This window comes from Rhineura floridana, chromosome 11 (genome assembly GCF_030035675.1).
Source record: "Rhineura floridana isolate rRhiFlo1 chromosome 11, rRhiFlo1.hap2, whole genome shotgun sequence".
In the NCBI taxonomy this organism is placed as follows: Eukaryota; Metazoa; Chordata; class Lepidosauria; order Squamata; family Rhineuridae; genus Rhineura; species Rhineura floridana.
Genome location: NC_084490.1, coordinates 40979186 through 41006342, shown reverse-complemented (window position 1 = coordinate 41006342; position 27157 = coordinate 40979186). Strand labels below are relative to the sequence as shown.

At 44.7% G+C, this 27157-nt stretch overlaps 2 protein-coding genes across 2 annotated transcripts in view; one reads left to right on the top strand and one right to left on the bottom strand.

The window, feature by feature from the left end:
• Positions 1-8612, bottom strand: part of DUSP3 (dual specificity phosphatase 3) — a 32664-nt gene extending 24052 nt beyond the window's left edge. The window contains exon 1 of the mRNA XM_061589492.1: positions 8341-8612. Coding sequence (XP_061445476.1) covers positions 8341-8465 — 125 coding nt within the window. The 5' untranslated portion in view covers positions 8466-8612. The remainder of the gene's footprint in view (positions 1-8340) is intronic.
• Positions 8613-9379: 767 nt separating this feature from the next.
• On the top strand, positions 9380-26929 carry LOC133366184 (ras-related protein Rab-18-like). The gene is made up of 8 exons (XM_061588988.1): positions 9380-9461; positions 10565-10714; positions 10855-10910; positions 17094-17155; positions 18445-18517; positions 21664-21779; positions 25059-25125; positions 26682-26929. Exons 2-8 carry the CDS (start codon positions 10638-10640, stop codon positions 26849-26851), a joined length of 621 nt encoding a protein of 206 aa, XP_061444972.1. The 5' UTR covers positions 9380-9461; positions 10565-10637; the 3' UTR covers positions 26852-26929.
• The last annotated feature ends 228 nt before the right edge of the window (positions 26930-27157 follow it).

Genomic DNA, 27157 nt, shown 5'->3' with positions numbered 1-27157 from the left:
TTACATTATATGATTTTATTATTTTAAATTGTCCGCTGTTTTTAACCAATATTTTATGGTTTTAATTTTTCTCATAGTTTAATTCTTTTTTAATAATACACTCTGTATGTTTTAATGGTGTTGTTTTTAGTTGTAAGCCGCTCTGAGTCCTATTGGAAAAAGGGCGGGGTAGAAATAAAGTTTATTATTATTATATTATTACAACAACCCTGCAGTGTTGTCCTGTGATATTACCCCTCTATAGCTGGTTCAGCTGAAGATGAGAGAGAACAATAACCCTGCCATATTATCCTTCCCATACTGCAGATTGGGCTAAGAGAGTAATATACAACAATTCTGCAGTGCAGTCCATAGTTATACCGATACTTCAAGCTGGAGGGTTGTGCTGAAAGAGAAGCTTACAGTAGCTCTGCAATATATTCCAATGTTAATATTGCAGGTTAGAGGTGGGGTTGAAGTTGGTTTGAATTCCCAGATGAAAATTTCTTGCTAGTTCTCAGGTTATAGCAACTTAAATTGCCTCCCCAGACTTCCTCCCAGGTCAAATAAAGCCACCACTGGCATTCAGAAGTCTCATGCTTCACCGACTTGCAGGTAGAGTTGTTGCTCTGTGTACATGAAGAGAGACCCAAATTAGAGCAGGAACTCCTGATTTTGATAAGGTTTGTTTTTTCCAACCCCTTTCAGCCACAGGATCAGGTAATACACTTCTGCCTTAAACATGTTCAGTGTCTATCTTTTGGACCTCAATAGCCCAGAGACTGTGCAAGAAATTATGTAACATAAGCAGCTGTTAGGGGCCTCATGAATGCACATATTTGCCTTAGTACTAAACATGCAATCCAGCGTCACTACCATGATGTCGGGGCCTTTCAGGTGGTAGAGAAACAGATCAGCCTTGCTGCAAAAGAAGTTCTGTTCACTATTTACGACAAGAGAAATCAGGGGAGTGGATACCATTTTTAAATAATTATTATTAAGGGGAAAATCTGTAACAGGGAAGGGGATCCTGAGGCCTGAAAGCCAAATGTGGCCCTCCAAGCCTCTCTATCTGGCCCTTGGGACACACCCCAGGCCACACCTGCCCTCCCCAGGCTATGCCACTCACTAATCCTGCTTCACACCCTCCTTTTGTGTTTTTGCCTGGCTAGAATGTGTCCTTGGATTCTGATAATGTCTCTTGCTACTCTGGAGGGGAGTGTGTGTTTAGAAAGTAGCCTACTATACAAAGGTAACATTTACATGCATCGCTCCACCCGCTTTTGCCTTGGGCCCCACCCACCAATGGCATGCAGCCCAGAAGGGAATGTGGCCCTTGGGTTGAAAAATGACCCCCACCCTTGATCTACAAAACTGCAAGCAGAGGAGGAAGATTGCGTTCTTCATTACTAGTGGCATTTCAAGTCACACTCACAACCACATTCCACACATTGCTCACAAACGTAACTGATGCACTACTAGCAGGGGGAGAGGGGGACAAAATTACATTTACCCAGCATGCTGGGAAATTGCAATATCCCTGCAAAAGAAAATAATTTGGGTCCTGCCTTCCCAAGTCAACAACAGCAGTGCATTTACTGCACAAAAAACCAGGGGGCCTGGAAAGATCTTTGAGGGTTGTGACGTCCACACAGAAAGAACCTGTCCCTTAGGAACATATGCAGAAGCAAAAGTATCTAGGTGTCCTTGATTATACCTTCATGTCACCTTTGGGTTTTAATTTTGTTTTAACACTCCTCAATCTTGTTGTCCCTGGACTGTTTCTCTTTTTTGCCAATGCCGCAGTTTCCCAACCTGCTTTTCTAGTTCAGAGAAGTTTGACCTTTCACTTTGACTATATTAAAATGCATAGAGTTCACTGATGCCCTGCTCAGTTAGCAATCCTCTGTCAATGACTTTGTCAGCATTTCTACCAATCAATGTCTTCTTCAAACATCATCTTCAATGACAAAAAAAACCCTTTCTTCCCAATTTTAAAAACATGAGAGAGATGCAAGATAGGAGATGGAAGACACTGAGTCTGCACTATTGAAAATTACAAAATGTATTTTATCAAATTGCCACTTATCTCAATGTGCTCCATCACTGTGTGGAAAGGCTTGGGTTTAAGCTCCCTCCTCCACCAAGTACTCACCGTGTGATCTTGGGCAAATCAACATGGTAGCTGCAAATGGAGAAGATCTACCTCACAGACAAAATCCAGCTATCATGTCAAAGCATAGTTAACCATAGTTCGAAATGACACCTGAATTGACAAACTATAGTTTACAATCTGCAAACAGGAAATAGAAACCATGGTTTGAAGTGAAATTGCAAACCATGATATGTGTGTGCTAACTATGGTTTTGGATGTTGTCCGACTTGGCAAACTAAAGAGCTGCAGCTTTGTCCCCAGAGGTCATTGCATTTAAAACCTGGAGTTCTGAGCAAGCTGTTCAGGGAAACAGGCAAGCCCCTCTAAATCATGGTTTGCCAGTACATTTAGATGCTCAAACAAGGATTTGGGTTCTTAACCAAGGCTAGCTGCATGCAAACCATGGTTTGGCATGATATCTGAATTGAGCCAGGATGCTGTTAGGCAGACCAAAACACTACAATGTGCTTTGGTAATTAAGACTGCTATGTAAATTGATAAGCAGCAGTTCTGTACCAAGATGTAAGAGATCTAACACTAGATCACATTAGATCGATCTACCCATTGTTTCCAACACCATATAGGCAAAACCAGACCTCGCATAGCCATTATATCCCCTGCTTCGATGTAGAGGTGGGAAGCGTGCGATTCCCTAGATACTGTTTGACTCCAGCTCCCATCAGCTCTAGCCAGCATGGCCAATACCCAGGGATGATGGCAGCTAGCATCCAACAAATGCTGGAGGGCCACAGGCTCCCCACCCGTTCTGTGTGCTCTCAGTCACCAACGTGGATTAAAGTCCCACCTCACCTACAAGTACACAATGCCAACTGAGGAGGAAATTCCTTCTTGTACAACCCATGACTGCAAATGCATCAAGGTAATTAAAGGAATTTAAGGGATAATCAATCCTGACTCAAGTAAAAACCCTGAAGGATGGCAAGTTGGTGCCAAAAGCAATTTCCCAAAAAGAGCACCTAGTGACATTACTCATTCTCTCTTTGACATTGAACAGGACTGAGCTGCCAGGTGGATCCAAGCCCATTGTTATCAATGGACTTAAGAGATGCCCAATTCTGCAACAGATTGGACTATATGAGGTGTGCTATCTAAAATTAGTGGCAGGTCTTTCTTCTGGCCAATGATGGGTTATGCTTCCTAGATTTGGCCACATGTGGCAGTGGCCATCACAATATCCTGGGGCAACAGGTTCCACAGGCTAAAATACTTCCTCTGCAACAGAGAAAATTTAGTTTATAAAAAAGCACAATTAAATACGTTTATTTTACAAACAAATGAGGTGTGCGATTCCTTTTTACTGGCTGTGGTTTCATGCACTAAAACAGCAGCCTGACCTACAGAGATGTAGCAGGCATAGTTTTTCCCAACACTTACCTCCACGTCAGCAAAATCTTCCCTGCTTCAACTTATTTCAGTGTGTCAGGTTGCCATGAAAGGTAAAGAGCAGGGTCCTACATGTAAAACAGAGATGGGGAGCCTCTGGGCCTCCAGTTGTTGTTGGACTGCAACTCCCATCAGCCAGCCACAGACAGCATCATCAATAGTCAGGGGTGATGGGAGTTGTAGTCCAACAACATCTGGAGGGCTACAGGTTTCCTATCCCTGACATAAGACAGCCTTGTATTTAACACACTGCCTAGGAGCAATCGGCAACCTGGAATTCCATGCAGGTGAGCAGAAAGGCCGATGGAGGAAGGACAGACTTCTCTATCTCGCCTCTGACAGACCATGCTAGCGCAGAAGAAGGAAAACCCCTTCCCCCATGACCAGCACTGATACCAAAGCAGGCTGGCAGACAAGAGACTGATCTCTCTGCCCCTGCTCTGTCAGTTGGCTTGAGAGAAGTATTTTTTTACTAGCCTCCTAAGGGGCTGGTAGCCCACATTTCCATATTGGTCATAGAAGGAGAGCCTTCCTTTCCTTTACAACCAGCATGGAAACACAGGCTATCAATGGACTCATTTTAAAAAAATGCAGGCTAGTAATTTTTGTGGGCTTATTTACAAGGCTGATTAATATCCACAGCCTATCCTTGAATTCCAAATAGGCCAAAGCCGCAATCTCATACATACTAACCTTAACAAAGCCCCACTGAACTTCGTGGGACTTGCCTCTAAGTAAGCATGCAAAGATTGTGCAATAAATAAGGTCACAGAGATTTAAGAATTCAAGAGCAGCACATCCACACTTACCTTGCCTGGCAGTGTCAGCTCCAGGTTCTGGAGGGCCCTGGGGCAAGACCCACTCCATAGGTCTCCTGCCAGCCAGCCTACCTCCTAACCACCCTTGGCACCGGTGGCTGCTACTCTTCCTCATCACCACTACCATCTGCTGGCTCGCTAGGCAAAGAGCCAACGAGTATGCATTTCCTGCTCATCCTTCACGCCACCACTGTAATCTGGGCCAGAGCAAGAGGCAGGTGAACAAGGTGAACAGGAGAAACCGTTCCAGAGAGCTCTTGCCAGTGGGTCCCTTGCTGGAGTGTGGGCCCGCAGCAAATGCCCAACCATGCCAACCCTTCAACGGGAAAACACACTGTCCACATTTTTAGATAACTTGCTTGAATTTTAAAGATAAGCACCACAGTACAATACAATTTGAAATGAAATGAATAAATATGTACATAATAAACTCTGTGTTTCTATAGCCTAACACTTCTGAACAGCAGATCTAGAGCTAGGCTAGATTAGAGCAACGAGAGTTTTGGTTAAACCTGTTGCCTCTGAGTTTCAGCAGCGGAGTTCAAAATATTAGTTTTATGTTTGATAACCCTATATAGAATTTTTGTCTTTGATAAAATAGCTGTATCCCATTCTTAAGCCGTGGAATTGGGCTACATACTAAGGGGATCAAAGCACCATTCACAGGTATCCCAGCAAGTGCTCGTCAAAATCTAAACTGAGGCCTGGTCTACAGATGCAGCAGAATGAGCTGTCCCACTCAAAGGCAGAAAAGTGGGATGGAGTCTAGAAAAGCAAGGAGAAGTGTTCTAATCAGCCTCTTATTTACTCTGCTCATTTTTTACTTGTAGGGAGTTTTTGTTTGATTAAAAAAAGGGTTGGGGAGCATTCAAAATGATATGCCCCACTTACCATCTGAAGTGGTGCATTCCATTCTGTCACCTCAGGATTCTCGACCTGCTGTATTCAGCCTTAGCTTCCGAGGTGGGAAAACAATCAGTTGTTCTGAGAAGATGCTCTGGGACATAGCCTTAACAACAACAGCAAAACACTTTCCTGCTACAGTAAGCCAGCTGGCCCAGAAAATGCCTCAATGCTTTCCATATTTGGAATTAAAAGCAGGGTTGTGGAGTCGGTATGTCAAACCTTCGACTCCAACTCCCCTATTTTTCTACTGTCCAACTCAGACTCCTTCATAAATGGCAAATGTATATTAATTTTTCTACTGTCCGACTCCGACTCTGACTCCTTCATAAATGGCTAATGTATATTAATGGATTAATATTAATAAATTAATATTAAAATATTAATTTTATTTTGAAGTCGGAGTCAGTACATTTCTACCGACTCCGACTCCACCCAAAATTGTTTCCGACTCCGACTCCACAACCCTGATTAAAAGTGACTTTATGGAAGGGGCCAGAGCTCAGAGCTAGAGCACATATTTTGCATGCAGCAGCTCCTACATTCAATCCACAGCCTTTCCAGACTAAAAAAATATCCCAGGAAGGAGGGATGAGGGAAAATAAAACTTTCTCTCCCTGAGTTCCTGGAAAGTTCCTGCGAGGGTGCTTCCACGCTGTCACTATTTTCAGGTGGAATTCAATCACATACCAGCAAATTCAGGTTGTGCGATTAAAGTTGATTGGGAGGTCTAGCATAACAAACCCACTTCCCCCCAAAACCGGAGTTTTAGCTTTAAGGAAAGCAACACGAAAATGTAATTCCTAATAAATTTATGCGGGTCTTTACAGTAGCTGGCCTTTAGTGTTTTGCTATTGTTGTTGTTGTTGTTTAGTTTAGTTTGTACTGGAACTTATGTTGCTGCACTTGTATTACGCTTATGTATATTCATAAAATCCAAATTAACTACATATACAAAGAGGAATTGCTCTGGGAACTGTGGGAATTTACATGTACTCGATGTAACGTCATCTAAAACTCATCTAAAGGATGAGAGCTCAACAAATAGGTTGTCTGGAAACAACCCTGGTCAGAGGAAAAAAATACAGCTCTGTGTAAGATTGCTTTATATAAATTTATACCAGAAATTTCCAGAACTCCTAAACCTATTTGCCTACCAGAAAAAGCAGGCCACAAGAAAGGATGAACAGGGCGGGGGAAGGTTAAGTAGGTATTCTTTTAGAGCCGGAATGGGAAACCTGCGACCCTGACGAAGTTGTTGGACTCCAACTCCCACCAGCCTCAGCCAGCATCATCAATGGGCAAGGATGATGGGAACTGGAGTCCAACAACAGCTGGAGGCCCTCCCCGTTTTAGAGGAAAGGCACATCACAGCACTTGGCTTGAAAGGTGGCAAGGCAATTGTTAAAAAAAAGTTTGACTCTTCCGAAAACCAAGCTGCATACACACCATATATTTAAAGCACACACACACTCAAGAATCCAGCACTTCAGTTCCCAGCATATTTAACAAACTACAATTTCCAATTTCCAGGATTCTTTATGTGGAAAGGATGTGCTTAAGATGTATGATGTATACACAGCCAGTCTTTAGCCAATTCCAGTTTCCTCTCCAGAAATCCATACAGAAACATTGGGGCCAATTCTTCCCCTATTTCTTCAATGCATACATTTAAAAGCATTTTTACAAGTGGCACCCAGAAATCCTACAGTCTTCTATTCACAAATGTTAATGCAGTACGCAAAGCCCAGAGAGAAGGAAGCACTCCAGCCAACAAAGCTTCCTCATACAATTTACAGATGCCGAAGTCAGGTTTTTTAAAGCATCACTTGTACAAACATTCCAGTACTCAGTCCTAAGCACATGTGGAAGCAAGTTCCAGTGCATTCAACAGGATTTAACTTCCTAGAACATGTACATAGGGTAGTGGTGTCAAATAAGTGACCAGCTCACCCAAAGCCTGTCAAAATTATCACTGAATTTTAATGACTAACATCCATCCTGCTCTGAAGATCTCTCACTCTCTTTAATGAAACACAAGCATGCTTGTTTTTATTTGACAGATCAAGGATGTGGGTCTATTCTCTTAGTCCAGGGAGCCTTCCACCCAACACAGGCCATGTGCAGTAAAAAGGGAGGCACATACAGAATGCATTTCCCTCAGCATGGCATGACCAAAGTTCAGGGTAGAGCACCCACCCTGCATGTAGACGGTCAAGGTTCAAACCCCAGCATCTCTGGTTATAGGATCTGAGGTTGCAGGAGTTAGGAAAGGCCTGAACCTGAAACCCTGGACGCCTGCTACCAGTCAGATTAGACAACACATGTCTAGGTGGACCAATTGTCTGACTCAGTGCAAAAAAATAGTTTCCTATGTTTGCACCCAATCTAGGGTTATAGAGTGAATTTCCAGATCAGACACTGTGGCTACCTGGCAAATTTCATGTTCCAGCCCTTCACCTTTCCACTGCCCTCAGTGCAATCAGTTTGGCAAGGCCCTAGGTTCCCCTCACCTGCAGCCTCCCTATGCGCCACAGGGTCGAGTGACAATCACTTGGCCTCACTTCCCCAGACTTTAAAAAGGGAACAGCAGCCACTCAACCCAGAGGGCAAATAAGGCAATGAACGCGTTAGATGCCCCAAGAGCCCTAGGAAGAGAATAAGTTACGCAACTATACAGAGGGTTTTAACAAAACCTGTCAACTTGAATAAAAACCGGCGGCAGGGGGTGGGTGGGTTCCTAGCTCTTCTACTAGACCAGCTCATGCAGAAGGTCCCAGTTCAATCCCCCGCATCTCCAGATAGGGCTGGGAGAGTCTCCCTGCCTGAAACCCTGGACAACCGCTGCCAGTCAGTGTAGACAATAAGAAGCCAGATGAACCATTGGTCCAACTAGACAGCTCCCTATGTCACTATGGGCTCGCCTTCTGCTTTACCCCACCTCCAGCAGCGTCTTTCCTCTTTTCTAATCAACCCCCCGCAATTCACATTTTGCCAGTTCCCAGGCCTACTACAGACAGCCTAACAGAGCGCGCGGGGAGGGGTCTGCTCTCCCCCAGGCGGGAAGAGAAGCCGACTCACGCGTTGCCCACGTGGATCCGGGGCGCCACCTCGTTGCTGTGCGCGCTGGGGAGGCTGTAACAGCCGCTGCCGTTAGCCAGCAGGTCGTTGAGCTCTTCCACCGAAATCTGGAACTCTGACATCATGGCTCGCTCGCCCCGCCGCTATGGGCAGGGCTGCTGCCTCCCCGCTCCTTTCCCCGGGCCCAGCCTGATAGGAGGGGCTGCGATCAGCTGGTGCGCGGCCGGCAACTCCCCACCCAGCCAAGAGGAAACCGAGCCGGTCGGGCGCCCGGCCAGGAGAGACCGGCTGCCATCAGGACTCCTTCCTTGCCCGCCCCACGTGTACTTAGACCAACTATAACATCTCAGATTATTTTACCCGGGATTAATAACCCATTCCCGATTTACATCGCAATCGTTTGGAAGGATTACATTCCCCTTGGCGTTACATAGCCTTTTCTTTTTTTACTCCGGTTTCGTTAAATCTTGACGTTTACTGTTTCAAAGCTACAAGTGCCGGGAATCGATGCTAACAGGAAGCCCTACCTGGTTCCAGGTGTGTGGGGATAGGCTCTCTGTTGTGTCCCCCTCTCAATGTTAAGGAAAAGGCTCAACAGCTGTGCCTTGATCCTACTTCGCATGTTCCGAGGTGATTTCCAGCCACGAATGTAGTGGCAAATTCAAAAACAAAGGGTCGCTCCATAATAGTGCCACCACACCTCCTTTCCCACTTTATCTCCTCTCCTTGCTCTCCGGGTTTCGCGAGTCCACACCCCGTTACAACAGAGGTCACTAAGAGCCAATCAGCATGAAAGGGGAGGCTGTGTGTTAGCTATTGAGAAGAGTCATCTCTGTGGCTGACTCATCTCCTTTCATTCTGATTGGCTCCAGTCAGCATGAAAGGACAAGGACTTTTCTCAGTGGCTGACAGGATCTCCTTTCATGGTGATTGGTTTGTACATACTACATAGGGACCTGTCTGGGACTCTGCTCCCAAAAAAGTAAGGTGTCTACAACCCTCTGTGATCCTGGATGACTACACTGCTTCTAGAATTGAAATGGGGGGGGAGGAGAGCTGCTGGCTCTGAATAAAACCTTGGCTATGATGACCTTCCCCTGCTCCTGATCTCATTTATGCAGGTAAGAAAGAATCCCACCTGCTCCTGAGGGTTTTTGGTTTAGCCCCTGTCTACACCATGTGGAAATGCTATTCCCAAGAGAGCCATTTTAAAGTAGATCTTGCCTTCTAATTCCTACATGATCAATCGATAAAAAGATGGGTTTTCTTTTATTATTATTTTTTACTCGTGGTGGAAGCCAGGGCCAGCCGACCTGGGCTCCTGCTGGGAGGAAGGGTGGATATAAATCAAATAATAAATAAATAAATAAGGAACATAAGAACAGCCTGCTAGATAAGGTCAGTGACCCATCTAGTCCAGCATCCTGTTCTCACAGTGGCTTTAGCCAGATCTCAGTGGGACTTACTTTCTGGTAAATATGTTTAGGATATCAGCTGAAATATGTGATCCTGTGCATTCTTACTTGTTGTGGGTAAATCCTGCTGAAATCTGTAGCACCTCTGAGAAAAGTGTGCTCTCCTTTTGATAAAGCCACACGACTTCAGAATATTTGATCCATCAAAGCAAGGCTGGGGAACCTATGGCCCTCTTGATGTTTTGGACTCCTGCTCCCATCAGCCCCAGCCAGCATTGCCAATAGTCAGTGTGGTGGGAGTTGTAGTTCTGAAAGGCCACAGGTCTCTGCTCCCTGTACTATAGTTACTAGTACAGACTTCACTGATATATTCAGGGAAAATTTTGATCATGAAAATGGGTCTGGAGACTCAGTCCAGAGCATAAAATCCTTATCTCTGTTTTCGAAACATAAGAAGATGAATATGGTGAAACTGTTGTTTGGTGGTCCCCAGTTGTGCAAGCACAAGTGAGCAGAGGCTCATCCCTGAAACCTATTCTGATTTCACCACATGCCTCTGAACATGTGCAGTGTGCCTTTCCCTTACCACTTTTCCCATTTTTCAGATTAGGCAACAAGACTGTGATACCTCTTTATTTTTAGAAGCTAATCAAATTATATGCCGAGGAAGAGGAATCCTTTCTCTCCCCATCCCCACAAAGTAATTTACATTGTAGCTCTTTGTTTCTCTAGATTATAGATTTGTGCCTTGCTGAAGGGAGGGTATGTGTGACTCATCTTCTGATTCCTTCTTTTCTCCATCCTTACAGTGTTTCTGGCTCAGATGTTCGGAGTGACACCCTTTTGCCAAATTCTGCGGTGTGTCTGGCAAGACGGCTCACCATGGCGCAAGAAGATGCAGCATTGCTGCCCACCTTGAAGCTACTGTTGGTTGGAGACAGTGCAGTAGGGAAATCCAGGTGCAGGGGAAAGTGGGGAGAGTCACTGAACAGGAAGAGGAAGGGCGGGATCTAAATCAAATAAATAAATAAAACAAGAGGGCTGGGAAAGTTGCTTCAGGGAAACAGACGTCTCTTTTTCTCCTTGTCTCCTCCCACAGCCTTCTGCGGAGATTTACTGAAAACCAGTTTGAGCCATACCTCAACCCAACCATTGGTGAGCACTTCCGGCTGCCTCTCTCCTTTGCACTTCCCTTGCCATCCACAATGGCATTTTGACTCTCCTCCAATTCTCATGGGCGTCCCTGGTTCACCATCTCTAACACAGGTCACGTCCACAGCATACGTTTAAAGCACATGGCTTCCCCCCAAGAATCCCGGGAACTGTCATTTACCCCTCATGGTGCTACAATTCCCAGCACCCTTCACAAATGACAGTTCCCAGGATTCTTTGGGGGAAGGTATGTTACAGATGTGCTAATGGCCAAGATACTGTAAGCTCAGCCCAGCCCTTTATCTGCACTATAGGGATAAAAATAGTGTCCTGCCTTACACAGTTGTGTTATGGATTATTATTATTTATTTATACTATTTATGTATGCATAATATTATTATTTGGGGAAGGGCCTTCGCTCAGAGATGGAACAGATGCTTTGCATGTAGAAGGTCCCAGGTTCTATCCTGGCATCTCCAGATAGGGCTGGGAGAGACACTTGCCTGAAATCCAGGAGAAAGAGCTGCTGCCAGCCAGTGTGGACAACACAGAGCTAGATAGACCAGATGTCTGACTCGGTATAAGGTAGCTTCCTATGTTTCTGTACATGTCTTATTATTATTATTATTATTAAATTTTATTTATACCCCGCCTTTTGGCCAAAGGCCCTCAAGGCGGCTTACAAAGAAAAATAAACACAGGTGTAGAAATACAATAAAAATACAATAAAAACAATACAGTTTACAAAAATTAAATTAAATAACAACATTATCATTATTGGCACGGCCAAGAAAGAGGTGGTGGTGTTAGCGGGGACGGCAGCTCCCAAGAGGCAGAAGGGCGACAGGCATTTGTTACAGCAAAGCTGTTTCAATGTTGTCTTCCTCTCCATGTCCTTGGGCTTGCTCAGCTGCTGCTCCCCGGGCTTCTGCAGCTGCTGCTGCTGGTTTATGTCAGGGGGGCGGCTGCGGGAGCTCGGGCTCGGGGACCTGGGTCTTGCCTGGAGCAGGAGGAGGAGAAGGGTGTAGCGGTGGCGGTTGCTGTTGAGCGGGAGGCCCCGTGCAAGTGGCCATGCACCAGGCTGTTGTTGGGCAGGAGGCACTGGGCTCCTGTCTATCCTGCCCTTTCGCCAAGGAATTCAAGTGGCACACATTTTCACCTCATTTTATCCTCACAGCTAGCCCAAAGTCACCCAGTAATATCTTCATGTGGCTGTACGGGGATTTGAATCCAGGTCTCCCCAGATCCTATTCCATCACTTTAGCTGCTACATTGTGCTAGCTCTCATGTTGTGTATTGCTCCATGTTAAGTTGGGCTTGTTGTTGTTATGTGCCTTCAAGTTGATTATGACTTATGGCGACCCTATGAATAAGTGACCCAAGAGCATCTGTCATGAACCAGATCTTGTAAGTTCAGGTCTGTGGCTTCCTTTATGGAATCAATCCATCTCTTGTTTGGCCTTCCTTTTTTTCTACTCCCTTCTGTTTTTCCCAGCATTATTGTCTTTTCTAGTGAATCATGTCTTCTCATGATGTGTCCAAAGTATGATAAACTCAGTTTCATCATTTTAGCTTCTAGTGACAGTTCTGGTTTAATTTGTTCTAACACTCAATTATTTGTCTTTTTCGCAGTCCATGGTACGCGCAAACTCTCCTCCAACACCACATTTCAAATGAGTTGATTTTTCTCTTATCCGCTTTTTTCGCTGTGCAACTTTCACATCCATGCATAGAGATCAGGAATACCATGGTCTGAATGATCCTGACTTTGGTGTTCAGTGATACATCTTTGCATTTGAGGACCTTTTCTATTTCTCTCACAGCTGCCCTCCCCAATCCTAGCCTTCTTCTGATTTCTTGACTATTGTCTCCATTTTGGTGGCCCCATGAAAAAAAGAACTGGGCTCCTAGGTCATGCAGACAACACTGACTGAAATTCTCTCTTCTCCATGACTACTAAAGTTGTAGGAGCCCTGTCTTCTTTTGTTTATATTAATGAAAGCATGAAATATTAAAAGATATTTGCATTCAAGCTGTCTTGGAAGCTATTCTTCCTGACAGAGAAAGTCTGTTTACTAATCCCAGATGTGCAGAATCTGACTGAGATGACAGTGCTGGGGACACCTTGTACATGCTCCGAGGGCACCGTTTGATCTGTTACGACATGCTTTGTTCTAGGGCAGCATTTCCCAACTAGTGGGCCACCAGATGTTGTTGGACAACAATTCCCATCTTTCCTGACCATTGGCAATGCTGGCTGAGGCTGATGGGAGTTGTGGTGTGTGATGCGTCCTTCCCTGGCTCTCCCTGTCAGGTTCCTACCTGCGCATGGCTACTGCCTGTCACTAGGCACCACCAGGGACTCCACCAGTCCGGACCACTCTCTCTTATGGTTTCTCTCCCCGCTCTAGCACAGATCTCAACAGATCCCCCTGCTAGGCAACCACCAGTAACGTCCCAATACTAGTATTCCCAGAGACTCTGAATACTGGTATTGTTATTCTCTTCACCACTGCCACCATTTGTTACAGTTCCCCTTCAGCCTTGGTCATTACCTTACCCTCCCTTCTGGTCTGTGAAACCCCAGCCAAGGATCAGGCCTTTGGTAAACCAAATTAAGTATTTATTAAAGATAACAAAGCTAACAAGATTAACAAGATTTCTTCTTAAGGCACATAAGCATATGGTTTTACTCAATACTAATCCGAACTCCACCTCCCTCCTGGTAAACAACTCTCTAAACCCCACCAAGCAACCCACTCAGTTCTCTTTTCCCCCCAGATTCCACTCTCACTCTTCCTTTTATACATTCAGCCATTTTAAACACTCAGCCAATCATCTCGCATTCTACTGCCCATTCACTCCCCCTCTTTCACTCCACTTACCATGTATCTTCTAAACAACCAACACTTACCATATAGGAACATCACATGGTGCAACAACATCTGGTGGCCCACTAGTTGGGAAAGGCTGTTCTAGGGCTTAGCCCTGGGACTTAATCGCTCTTGGCCCAGGGTCAGCTCAATACGTTTTGCTATCTGGCATCCTCTGTGACTTTGCTTCCATGGAAGGAAATCTCTGGGATTGTATATGGCTTCACTGGCACTCTAAATATGCTACTGTGGCCACTGCTTAAGCTGCTTGTTCAGGCAGGCTGACTTAAATAAAGCTTTGCCCGCGAGCATTAACCAGCCTTTTTCAGCCTGTGGACCACATTCCCTCATGGGCAACTTTCCAGAGACTGCATCCCAGCCGGGTGTGTTGCAAAAGTGGGTGTAGCTAGCCAGATGCACACACCAGTCTCCACCCAGGCAAGCAAGAGATAGGATCACAGAGCAGGGCTAGTGAGTTGTGTGCCTGGGGTGGAGAGGGAGGCCAGGACTGAGTCCCAAGGGCTGGACAGAGAGTCCTGGGTCAAGTTCCCCACCCTTGGGTTCATCACGCATTGCAGATGTTAAAATGTGGGTTGCTGATCAAATTTTAACTAGAAATGAATTCCTGGTATGGAGTGTGAAACATTTGCTGACTACTCTCCATAGTGTGGGGTCCTGGGCCCCATCGGCACTGTATATATAAAGCAGTATCATACCACTTTAAACGGTCATGGCTTCTCCCACAGAATCCTGGGAACTGATTTTTGAAGGGTGCTGAGAGTTGTTAGGAGACCCCTCTTCCCCTCACAAAGCAGAAATTGCCAGAGTGGTTTAACAGTCAATCCCTCTTCCCAGGGAACTGGGAACTGGAGCTTTGTGAGGAAAATAGAGGTCTCCTAACAACTCTCAGCACTCTTCACAAATGATCGTTCTGAGGATTATTTGAGGAAAGTTATGACTATTTCAAGTAATAGGATGCTGGTTTATATGTATAATGCAGATGAGGCCTTGGTCAGACTTCTGATAGGAGACTTAACAACCCCTGGGGTGTTACCCAGACTATTTAGTATGCTCAACAACTATAACCATCACCTTCTGCTGTAGGAGGTCATCATCCAAGGCCTTGTTGTTGACATCCTCTGGGGTTCAGATGGGTAGTAACCAGCATGGTCAAGCACCACTTGCCCCTCTTCTTCATCATTGCAGTCTGATTGTTCATTCATCTCTTCCTCTAGCGTAGGCAATGGTGGTGATGGAGAGGAAGAACAGTAGGTACTACTGCCTGCTTGCTCATTGGCTCTCTGCCTGACAAGCAAGCAGGTGGAAGCAGTGATGAGGAAGAAGAGGAGCAACTGGTGATAATAGCAATGACGAAGGAGACACAGTTTTACCCAAGGCCTCTCCAAAACCTGGAACTGACAGCTATCACCAGGGATAGGGCCTTTTCAGTGGTGGGACCCAGACTGTAGAATAACCTTCCTAGAGACATTTGAGAAGGTAGCATCTTCTCCTAAATGAACCTGCTCACCTGTTCAGTTCATCATCAGATGATCGTTTCTGGGTGTACCTGCTGTCTGAGGTGAGGCAGGTGGCAACAAGAAAAAGGGGCTTATTCTTGGTACTGATGCCTTGACTCCAAAATGCTCTCCATAGAACTGGTTGCTCAGCACCAGTTTAACGCACTGAGTATCAGGATAAGATTTATTAATTTCCTTTCTAAACCTTTTGTACTCAATTTGGTGTTGCTGTTGTTTTGAGTTTTATCTGTTTTTACCGTGTTGTCTCTATCCTTAGTGTTCTCTGGTTAGATATATATTTTAAATACTGTGCTATTTTTTTTTTTTATGAAATGGACTGCCTTCGATTCCGACTTATGGCGACCCTATGAATAGGGTTTCATGGTAAGCGGTATTCAGAGGTGGTTTACTATTGCCTTCCTCTGAGGCTGAGAGGCAGTGACTGGTCCAAGGTCACCCAGTGAGCTTCATGGCTGTGTGGGGATTTGAACCCTGGTCTCCCAGGTCGTAGTCCAACACACTAACCACTACACCACACTGGCTCTTTTTTTTGTTAGTTGCTTTTAATTATTTTTATTAACATAAACCATCTTGAAAATGCTCTGAATGATAAAGTGGGGTTTGTTTAAATACATACAATATATTGGCATACACTGTATCCTGTTTACTTCTGTACCAAGTTGAAATTGCTTTATTTAAAGGCACTTTTAATAATCATTAGGCTGAGGGTCCTTCTATTGTTTGTTAGCTACTAATGCTGTTTAAGAACCTAAGAGCCCTGCTGGATCAGGCTAATGGCCCATCTAGTCCAGCATCCTGTTCTCACAGTGGCCACCAGTTGCCTCTGGGAAGCCCACAAGGAGGACCTGAGTGCAAAGTCCTCTCCCCACCTGCGATTCCCAGCAACTGGCATTCAGAGACATGCTGCCTCTGAAAGCTTGTTTGTTGGTTGGTTATGGTTATTTTGCAGTACAGTCCTAGCCGTGTCTACTCAGAAGTAAGCCACTGAGTTCAATAGAGTTTATTTCTAGACAGGTTTAGGATTGCAGTGTTAATGTGTTGTGGACTGCAATCCTGTGCGCCCTTGATAACCTTGGAGTAAGCTTCACTGAACTGAATAGAACTTGCTTCTGACTATATATGTATAGGATTGCACCACTACAGTGTGCATTTTTATAATTTATCATTTTCACATATATTTTACACACGTGTGCACGTGCACAGCTTGGACACTGGATTGTGAAAAGGCAGAATGGTGCCTGGTAGGCTCACACACCCTTTTTTTCCTGCCATGGCTCTTATCATAAGAATAAGAACATAATCAAAACAGAAGAGGAGCCCTGCCGGATCAGGCCAGTGACCCATCTAGTTCAGCATCCTGTTCTCACAGTGGCCAACCAGATGCCTTTCGGAAGCCCCAAAGCAGGACATAAGCAGAACAGCACTCTCCCCACTTGCACTTCCCAACAACTGGTATTTAGAGGCATATTGTCTCCAACAGTAGAGGTAGAACATAGCCATCATATCTAGTAGCCATTGCCAGCCTTATCCTCCATAAATTTGTCTAAATCCTGATTAAACCTTTCCAAGTTGGTGGCCATTGCTACATCTTCTTGTAATCAACCACATGATACACAGAAACCGAACAGCAGTATTTCCAACATAGAGGCAAGAGACAAGAGGAAGCTTCATCTGTTGAATTTTTTGTGCCTGCCATGCAACATCCAGTAAGCCCTCCCATAATAACTGGTGGGTCTGCTGTGACTCCTCTGTTTCTCTCCCTCTTTGCTTTCCAGGTGTTGATTTTAAAGTGAAGAAGATGGTGATTGGTGACCTTCCCCTGCAACTAGCAATATGGGTAAACAGTTGGGATGGAAAGATCTGTCAATTCCGGTTCTACATAGAAAAATATGAAAGTACTAGACCCAAGCTACAAGCATCTGTTTCTTTTAAAATATTAATCTACAAGTGGGACTTGCAACAAAATGTTGCAGTGTTTCTGCCATGTCATCTTCCAGGATACTTTATTCCATTTTCCCTCCCTCTGGTTTTCCATCCCGTCTTGAGAGACGTTCTGTGGCAGCTGAGCATAATCGGGCTTCATTGGGCTGAGTATTTTTGGGGGGACAGGGGGTGTCTCTCCTTTGGGACTTTTTGCTATAGTTTTTGTAACTTCTGCAAACCTTGCAGTTCACCCAAGCCCACTGTGTGAGCCTTCCTCTTGCGTATGCATGATGCTGTTTTGGCTACATAGAATAACGGCACTCCCTCTGAGCATTGGAAATGGAAGGGATGATGATGATTATCTTATTTCATGGCTCTACAACAGGGGTGGGGGAACCTCAGGCCTAGTGCCAAATGCAGCCCCCCCGACCTCTCTATCTGACCCTCAGAACTCTCCCCAGGCCATACACCTCTGCTTTCAACCCTGATGGCTTTTGCCTGGCTGGGATTTGTCCTTGTGCTCAGAGAATGTCTCTTGCTTGTCTGGGTGGAGGACAGAGAGAGAGAGTGTGTGTACAAAAACTAGCCTACTGTACAAAAATAAAATTGGCATTTATTGCTCCACCCACTTTTGCCTCTGGACCGCCCACCACTGGTTTGTGGCCCTTGGAAGGTTGTCCAGAGAAGCATGCGGCCCTGGGGCTGAAAAAGGTTCCCCACCCACACTTTGTAAGTTCACAAGTTTGTTTGAGGTTGGGGAGGGGGAATAAGTTTTTAAGGGAGGTACAAACAATGTGTAACCCTTGCACAATCGCTTCCAAACCATTGTTATCTTTATTCCCTCTTCTTCACACCTGCCACCTGTTAACTTTATTTTGTTTACACTGTTGTACCTAGAAAACCTAATCAATAAGGAAGATTTTTTTAAAAAAAAAAAATCTGGGGCATGCAGTGGCTGATTGTCTGGATAAGCCCCTCGATCTACCTTAATTGAGTCATTTTTACCTCTAGGGCTACCCTCCCCCCCCCCCAGCAACAACAACAAAAAGCCTAGAACTTGAGAATTTCTTCACTGCCATGACATCTGTATGGAAGGCAGTTGGGTCTTTTGAAAAAACATTAGTTGGTTATTAAATTTAATACTTGTGCTATACAGTGTTTAAATACCTTTTGATCTAAATGCCTTTGTTTCCCTTTGTGTAGGACACAGCAGGGCAGGAGCGATTTCGAACACTGACCCCTAGCTATTATCGAGGTGCTCAAGGTGTAATTTTAGGTAGGTGTCAGACACCACAGGACTGCAGTTAGCACAATTCTGATGTCAAACACATTAAGATGGAGGTAAATGGAAGTGCGTGTTTTCCCCTATAGCTAGCTGGCTCAGGCAGACTTGGAACAGCAATTAATACTGTTGTGCTTCCACACCACTAAGTTGAGGGTTGGCAATTGTTGTTTTCTTGGCAGAGAGGTTGTCCTTCTTAACAATGCTTCAAAGATAAAGCCTTTAGATGCTTGGCTTCTGAGACATTTCCATTTGACATTGATTTAGGCATGAAGTAAATAGTGTTTCTGGCTTCAGGCCTTTTTCCAAATCAAACTGAGACCCCCAACTGCATTTTCATCTTGCTGAAATATTCTCACAAGTTCTCTTTTAAGGGGTGGGGTGAGAAAAGTTTAAAAGTTCCACAAAGTGATTCAGTCATACCAGGATAAAGTTCTATTGCTTGACACTAATTACAGACAATATATGTGCTCGTGACAGTTACAAAACCACACTCCTTGCAGTGATTACTGTTTATTTATTTAAGGCATTTTTACCCTGCTTTTCAGCCAAAAATGCTGCCAAGAATGGCTTACAGATCAATAAAAGTACAAGACAGTCCCTGCCCTCAGGTTTACAATCTAAAAGGCACAACACAAAAGGAAAAAGGGATGGGGAGGGAGGAGGGGAGGAAGCAAACTCAGGCACCACTTCTTAAAGTTATTGTTCTTACAATGACCAACTGTAATTGAAACTGTTCAGTAGCATAATATCTGCTGCTAGGTGACAGTTGAGGGAGAGCCAAAGGCAGGTCTTCTTTCAGCAGTCTGAATTGTGCTGGGTGCACTATTCAGGATAAGGAAGTACATTTTCCTAGATACAAAATGCTGTCATTTGAGAGCTCAGAAAAATATTTCTGTTTGAGAGAAGCTTTACCGACTCTGCTTTAGCAAGTAATAAACCAATCCTGGGGAAAGGTCCTCATGAGACACCTCAGGTTAATATCTAGAAAAAAATCTGAATGACTACCTGATTTACTACCTGTATGACTACCTGATTTAAAAAGCAAATGCTTCAAGGTCCCCTGAGGAAGAAAAACTGGTTCTAATTATGTGGAGTGCAGGGTCTACTGATTGTATAGTGAAGTTTTGAAACTTGGAGGCTGAACAACAGCAGTCTTTAGTCTGGTGATATGAAAATGCTAAAATCAAGTTTCTAGGCTTGTTTGTTGTACAGCAGGTGTGGACAACCTTTGGCCCTCCAGATGTTGCTGAACAACTTCCATCAGCCCTGTCCACTGGCCATGCTTTCTGGGGCTGATGGAAGTTATAGTTCAGCAACATCTGGAAGGCCAGAGGTTCCCCACACTTGTTGAAAAGGCTTGAGAAGGTTCCAACTTGTGAAAAGTCAGATGGGAAGAGAGGTTGAGGGACTCTCAAGTGAGTCATGTGGAGAATCAGATGGCTGTGGAGGAGCAGGAGAGGTGATGCTAAGCTGGTTTGATAGAGGCTTGTGAGAGAAATGGACTGCAGTAAGGCAGGAGAGGCAATTATTTTACTATTACTTTATTCATTTTATAATAACATTTGGATCCCACCTTTCTTCCAAGGAGATCACAGTGGTGTACATGGTTCTTTCCTCATCCCTGTTTTTTTCCTTAAAACAACCCTGTGAGGTAGATTAGGCTGAGCGACAGTGATTGGCCCAAGTTCAATCATTGAACTTCATGGTTGAGTAGGTTTTGAACCATAGTCTCCCAGGCCTAATCCAACACTCTGTCAACTACACCACACTCTGGCTCTGTTCACCTTATGATGAAAGATGGGTAAGAAAGCTAATAATAATTGACACAGTGTTTCTGAGAAAAGTTAGAAAAGGTATACTGAATCCTCTTTTGAAAGCAGAGTAGTACCTTAATCTCTGCACTGTTCTGAGCTCAGGGTAGGGTACATGGTTCTTCACCACCCATCCCAGTTACCAATTTTTATCTTTACAAAAGCTGTGTGAGACAGATTAGGGTTGTTGAGTGAGCTTTGGTGGCTCAGCAGGGATTTGAACCCAAATTTCCCTGTCCTAGCCCAGCAATTGAACCACTATATCACCCCGGCTCTCCGTGTGACTATTACAGGAGTAAAGCCCGCTGCTCTTTCCCTTTCGGTTCTGCCTCTTGTTTGCCCATAAGAGAAGAGTGCAGCTATTTGCCTTGTAGAAAGCAGAGACATGAGTTTTGTGACTGTATGGGGCATCTTCCAGTGGAGAAGGGGAGGATGGCATTATGTGCTCCCGTTCTGAAAACACATGCAAACAATGCAGAAGAGATGCATTTGTGAATAACTCTTGCAGGACCCACTAGTGTTTGATCGTAATCACACGTGAACCCAGGTCACACCCATATCATACACTTAAAGCACTTTTATGCCACTTTTAACAGTCATGGCTTCCCCCAGAGAAGAATCCTAGGAACTGTATCTGAAAGGGGTTTCCTAACTTTAAATGTTTATAATTACTTGTTTTTTACTGTTTTATTGAAAATTATAATGTCTTTTGTAAACAGCTTTGAGGTTTTTCACAATCAAGCGGTATATAAATTTTAAAAATAAAAAAATAGTCTGTTGCTGTTTTAATTGTTTTAAAAATGTTTTTAATTACTTATTTTTAACTGTTTTATTGATAATTTTAATGTCTTTTGTAAACCACTTAAAGGTTTTTTACAGTCAAGCGGTATATACATTTTAAAAATTAATGAAATTAATAAATAAAATAAACTTTAACAAATGGCAGCCCCCAGGATTCTTTGGGGAAAGCCATGACCATTCAAGCAGAATAAGAGTGCTTTCAATGTGCGGTGTGGATGTGTAGTCTCAGCCTGGAGCTGTGATTCCTTAAAAGAAATCTGCCCTGGGAAACTGCTGCAGACAAACCACTTGAGACAGCTTATGCAGTGGGGCACTTGAGTTTTCCCCAGTCTCTCTCACAGGAGTGACAAGGAGCAAGCAGTGGATATTATGCCTCAAAGAGTGGCTCCAGCCCAGCTACACCAGGTCATCCGGGTTGATGGATGGGGACAGCAACTGCTTCTCCCTCCCAGCCCACTCTTTTTATGTGTACACAAAAGGCATCCTGGTGAAGAAGGGTTTCTTTGTTTTGTTGCTTCTGACCAGTTTATGACGTCACCAGGAAAGAGACTTTTGCGGGTCTGGACAGCTGGCTGCAAGAGCTAGAGATATATACAAAGAAGAATGTTGTGAAGATGCTTGTGGGCAACAAAATCGATGAGGTTAGTCGGGAGGCCAGCAGCCTGCTTTGTTTGATTTAATTTGCTTATTTTACAGCCTTTATATACACCTTAATATTTCAAAAATCCCAAAATGGTGTACATCAGAAATGCAGCCTAAAACCAGTAAAACAGCAATATAAAAACACATAAAAGCTTATACACGTGAATAAAAACAGAATATCAAAGGATTCAAACAGGTAAAACAGGGATGTTTAGGGGCAAGCCCAAAGCTGAAGAGAATAAATTTGCTTTTATTTTATTTTCTTATTACATATACATCCCACCTTTCTTCCAAGGAGCTCAAAGTGATGTACGTGGTTCTCCCCGTCACCATTCATCCTGACAATAACCCTGTGAGGTAGGTTAGGCTGAGAGACTGTGACTGGCCCAAAGTCACCCAGTGAGCTTCATGGTTGAGTGGGAATTCGAACCTTGGTCTCTGATGTCTCTGATGTCATAGTCCAACACCCTAACCATTACACCACACAGGCTCTGTTAGATCGGTGTTGACATGGCCTGCCCTGCATCTGACTGTCATGGGGCATTGTGAAGGGGACCACATTCACTTTCTATTATTAATTTGCATACCGTCCAGTCACAACAGAACATAAACTAGGGATGATGACCATGTAGCCTTCCAGACATTGCAGGACTGCAACATCTATAATCCCTTGACCGTTGGCTATGCTGGCTGGGTGCAGGTTCCCCATCGGTGTCCTAATAACTCCAAGAGCTGCACCTGATCTTGTAAAGTTCATGCTTAGTTCAGATGTGTGTCAGTACTAAAACAGATGATGAGCATCAGAAGTGTTAGTTCTCCCACTCTTAACTTACCACTGTCCTGCAGTTTGTTTACTTAGAAAGGCAGGGCTTTACATGTAACAAGTACTAACAAGAGATCCTACTGCAGATTTTTGACATCCTCCTGTGCTTCCTCTTTGTCCATCTTGTCATATTCTCCTCGGGGGTGATGAGCTCCTGTCCTAGGACTGCAGCCTGACCTTAACCGGCTTTTTCTTTCCCCAGCTCCACAGAAAGAGATGAGGGGCACGGAGGGGAATAGCTTAGAGATGCAAATAACTATGGGGGAAAGGAGGTGCAGAGAGGCCTGTCTTTGGGCAAAGAGGAAAAATATAGGGGTATCTGAGAAATAGGATTGCAGAAGGCGAGCGAGGTGTGTGCGTGTGTATGCGTGTGAGACAAAAGAAGGTACCTGAGAATTGGAGGTGCACAAGTGAGAAAACGAGAGAGAGTTAAATGGGATTAGAGGGAGGGCATGTGCGATGGGCAGCAGGGAGATTGACTAGAATGATGTGAATTGTCCACCTGTGATAAAAAGAGGCCACCCACATTTTATGTCTACTGATGGTTAGTGCAGGCTGCATGCAGCCCCTGGTATGGCTGAATTGCAGGCCCCATTAATGGCAAGAAGACTGAAAAGGCTGACAGTAATTGCTTCCACTCCCTCCCACTATATCCTTCAAGAGTCTCTCATCCCAGCCTGCCTGTTTGCTTCTGTTGTTGCCTGCCTCCTACGCTTTGCTAGAGGCACCAGCTGACTCCATACCTCAGCTTCCTGGGCAAGACCACTCCATCTTCCTCTCCCTGTGCCTTAAAGGGCAATCTGTTTAGACTTTTCTTTTGAGAGACTCTTGGTTTTTTTGTTGCTGCTTTTTTTCTAAGACGCTGGATTTTTCTGTTGTTTCAGGGCTTCCCCCCCAAAACAAAAACAGCCCACAGAGCAAAGAGATGGCCACATCACTGCTCTTCCTGCTATCTGCTGCCTTCTCTAGCTCTTTTTTTTTCTTGCTGTACATCTTTTTGGCAAATTGTTATGTGAACAAAGTGTTGCTTCTGACTTTGTTTTTTAGTACCATGATTGATTCGTGGTACAAGTTGAAAATGGTGACTTGCCTCTCAAAGTAGTTATAAAGGCAGAGGAAAGCAAACATGCAAGCAAAATCCCCTCATGTTGCTCTCTATTCATCTGATCTGTAATATAGGTGCACAAGAGACATACACAATTGCAGCAAGAAGCCTGCTTTAGATATGCAGTCAACACATTTTTGGGTGCATGCCCACTTTTCTTCCCAGGATCAAATGCAAGGGGAAAACAGGCCTGCTGGTTGTCAGCAAAGCAGAGTTTACATGGCAGTGATTGACACAAGGGCCAATCAGTCAGGAAGCACGTCTCCTTTTTTTGGGGTGGGGCTGTGCAGTACTGATTGGACAGCACTTGTGTCAAATCACAAAGCTACCTTCCTAGTTCACAGACCAATTTTAAACGTGTAAAAGGTGGGAGGATGATACCTTTAACAAATTACCCTGCCTAAAGCTTCTTCTTGACCCCAGACAAAGCAATTGGTTATTCCAGGGGTAGCCAACATGGTGCCCTCCTGATGTTGTGGACTTTAACTCCCATCAACCCCAGCCAGCATTGCCAATGATCAGGGTTGATGGGAGTTGTAGTCTAAAAAATCTGGAGGGCACCGTGTTGGCTATCCCTGGGCTAGTCCTTCAATTTAGAACAAATTTTATCCTGAACATTCATTTACACATGCTAGTTGCAGACGTTCTCAGTGCAGACAGTCAAAGATGCTTGTGAAATGTCCAGAATAGGCTTCAGAGGGCAGTAAGGGAGGGAACATAAGATGCCTCCTCTCTGTCCTGTTGAATTGTTACAATTAAGATCCAGAACCTTCTATGGATAATAGTCTTGTGCGTACAAGCAGGGAAATCCAGGCTGTTACTGACTCCCATGGCTCATTCACAGATCATTGTGCATTTAAGTCAGCAGCAGCACCAGAAACAACAGCCTTGCTATTGTTTTATCTGGAGATGGAAGAGAGGCAAGTCAAGAGCCCTTCTTCTTGGCTCCTTTCAATCACCAACAAAAGAGACAGAAATGCATTGAGGAGCATGAGTTAACCTAATCAGGATAAATCCTGTAGGCAATTTTTGTACAATGTTGGCTCTAGGTTTTGGGGAAACCCTTTGGCAAGATGACCTGGGGATGGGGGTGGGCAACCTCATGGCTATTGCCAGTTCTTTTGGCCTGCCTTTCTTGTTGCAGTATTTGGCTGTTTGGGATTTAGCAGCTGTAAGCAGCAAAACCTTCCTGTGTTGGTGAATCTGGGAGATGGCAGCCGCTGACCTATTAAGATAATTTAGCAGCATGTTTGCTGATTCAGAAGGAATGGATCGTTCTGATTTATTATTTTTTTAATATGATCCTCCCCTTGTGCCCGATGTCTGATAATACTTTCTCCCTCTCTATAGACCAACCGTGAGGTCGAGAGAAAGGAAGGCTTGAAGTTTGCTCGGAAACACTCCATGCTGTTTGTAGGTATGTGAGGAAATACCTGGGAAGGGGCTGGCTGGTTTGCCAAGGGTGAAATAGTGGAGAACATGCTGGAGTAGTCACCTTTTCGTTAGTCCCACCCATGTGCCATGAACAGCAACCTTGCATGCAGAACATGAGCAGGTGAAGCCTTTTTCCACTCCAAGCAAGGAAAGGGTTCACCTGCTCAGTGCCAGGTCACAGAGATGCAGGGCCAATAAAAGGAAGGAAGGGAGCTGTCCCATGCCAAGCCAGACCATTGGTCCATCTAGTTCAGTATTGCACCGACTGGCAGCAGCTTTCCAGGATTTCAGGCAAGGGACATTCCCATTCCTATCTGGAGATGCCAGGGAGTGAACCTGGGACCTTCTGCATGCAAAGCAGATGCTCTACCTCTGAGCTACAGCTCTTCCCTGCCCAAAGAAAGGTGGTAATCTTATTGGCAGCGGTAATTGATTTCCCAAAATTGGCAGAACCCACAAACTAGCTTCTCATTGGCTCTTCCCATAAGCACTTGGTGAATGGCACTCTAGATATTACTTCCCTTCGCAATATTTTAACTACACAGAAATAAACCAAAGTATTAGTTTTAATTTTTTTAAAGGATGTCTTACAAATCTCTCTGCTTTCTAGTAGGAAATGTGGTTAACTACCACTTGCAAGATGATGCGAGTGCTCTTGAAAGTGAGATCATAAATAGATGGGGCTAGGGATAGATTGGCAGCCATATTAAAAGAAGCAACTTTAGAGTGGTGGAGATGGAGATACAGGGGTAGGGCAGTGGTGGCTGGTGCCTATTGAGACTAGCAGGGCAGGAAAGGCCAACAGGAGGTGGAGCAGAGCCAAAAACAGGCAAAGCCAGCAAATCTTCATTTTGTTCCCATCCTTCTCCCTGCTCAGTTCTGAAAGAGCAACACTGAGACGGAAGCTAACAGCCAGAGCCTCCCTTTGGACTGGATGTGAGTGAGAAGGTAGGCAGGTGGGGGCTGGCTGAGAGCAGACAAAGGTTGGTGGGGCAGTGACCCATTTGCCCTAATGGACCAGGCTGTTTATCCAGGCCTGCAGTCTGAGGTTCATTTCTCACTGAGGTGACAAACCTGTGTGTTTGGCCACAGCTAAGGGCTCACATAATGGGATGTGCGCACACACACATCTTCTGTGTGCAGGGAATACATCAGAGCAGTCTGAAGTGGTACAACTCAGAGATAGGCTTAATTACCTCAGGTAGAACTACATCTGAGTGACCTGAGAGATCTAGTAGTCAGCAGCTTTTCTGCCCAGCCATTGCAGCCCCGGTTCTCTCCTCACTGCTCCTCGCAACCTCTGGATGGGATCTGTCCTCAGTGTCCCCTTCAGCTGCCTGACTTCTGCCTGCTGCATCCATTCCCCTTTTTAGTTTTAACACAGACATGGGAGCGACGGGTCGGGAGGACTTCTTCCCATTGCAGTGGCACAGCTGGACTATTAGGATGCCACTCCAAAGGCAAACCTTGCTGGAAAGCCTAAGTCTTCATGTTCATGTGCAAAAAAGAAGTAATTTCTTGCTTTTTGTTTCTACCTAGAGGCCAGTGCTAAAATGAAGGATGGAGTGCAAAGTGCCTTTGAAGACGTCGTGCTAAGGATACTGCAGACACCAGGACTTTGGAATGTCAGAAAGGAAAACATAAAGCTGGCCGAGAGCAGAGCCCTTAAAGAAGCTGATGCCTGCGGTGCATCTTGTTCTGTTGCTTAAAACCCAGCTCCTTCCAATAAAATAGCTCAAGTGAAACATACCTAAGAGGCAGACTCCTCCCTCGTGCCCCATCACAATTCCTATGTCCTGTCAAGAAAATGGCCACCTTTAGGATGTGTCCTCCCCACTCGCCCAAAGAATGAGAAGTGCCAGAGACACCACTACTGGAGTTTAGTTTTCTTTTGATGAGAGGGTGTTGGAGGCTTAAAGTGTATATGGAATGTTTGGTTATTTACAAATAATACAAGTACGGGAGTTCGGGATCAGACACATTAGCACAGCTGCTAATATCAGGTCCTCAAAGAG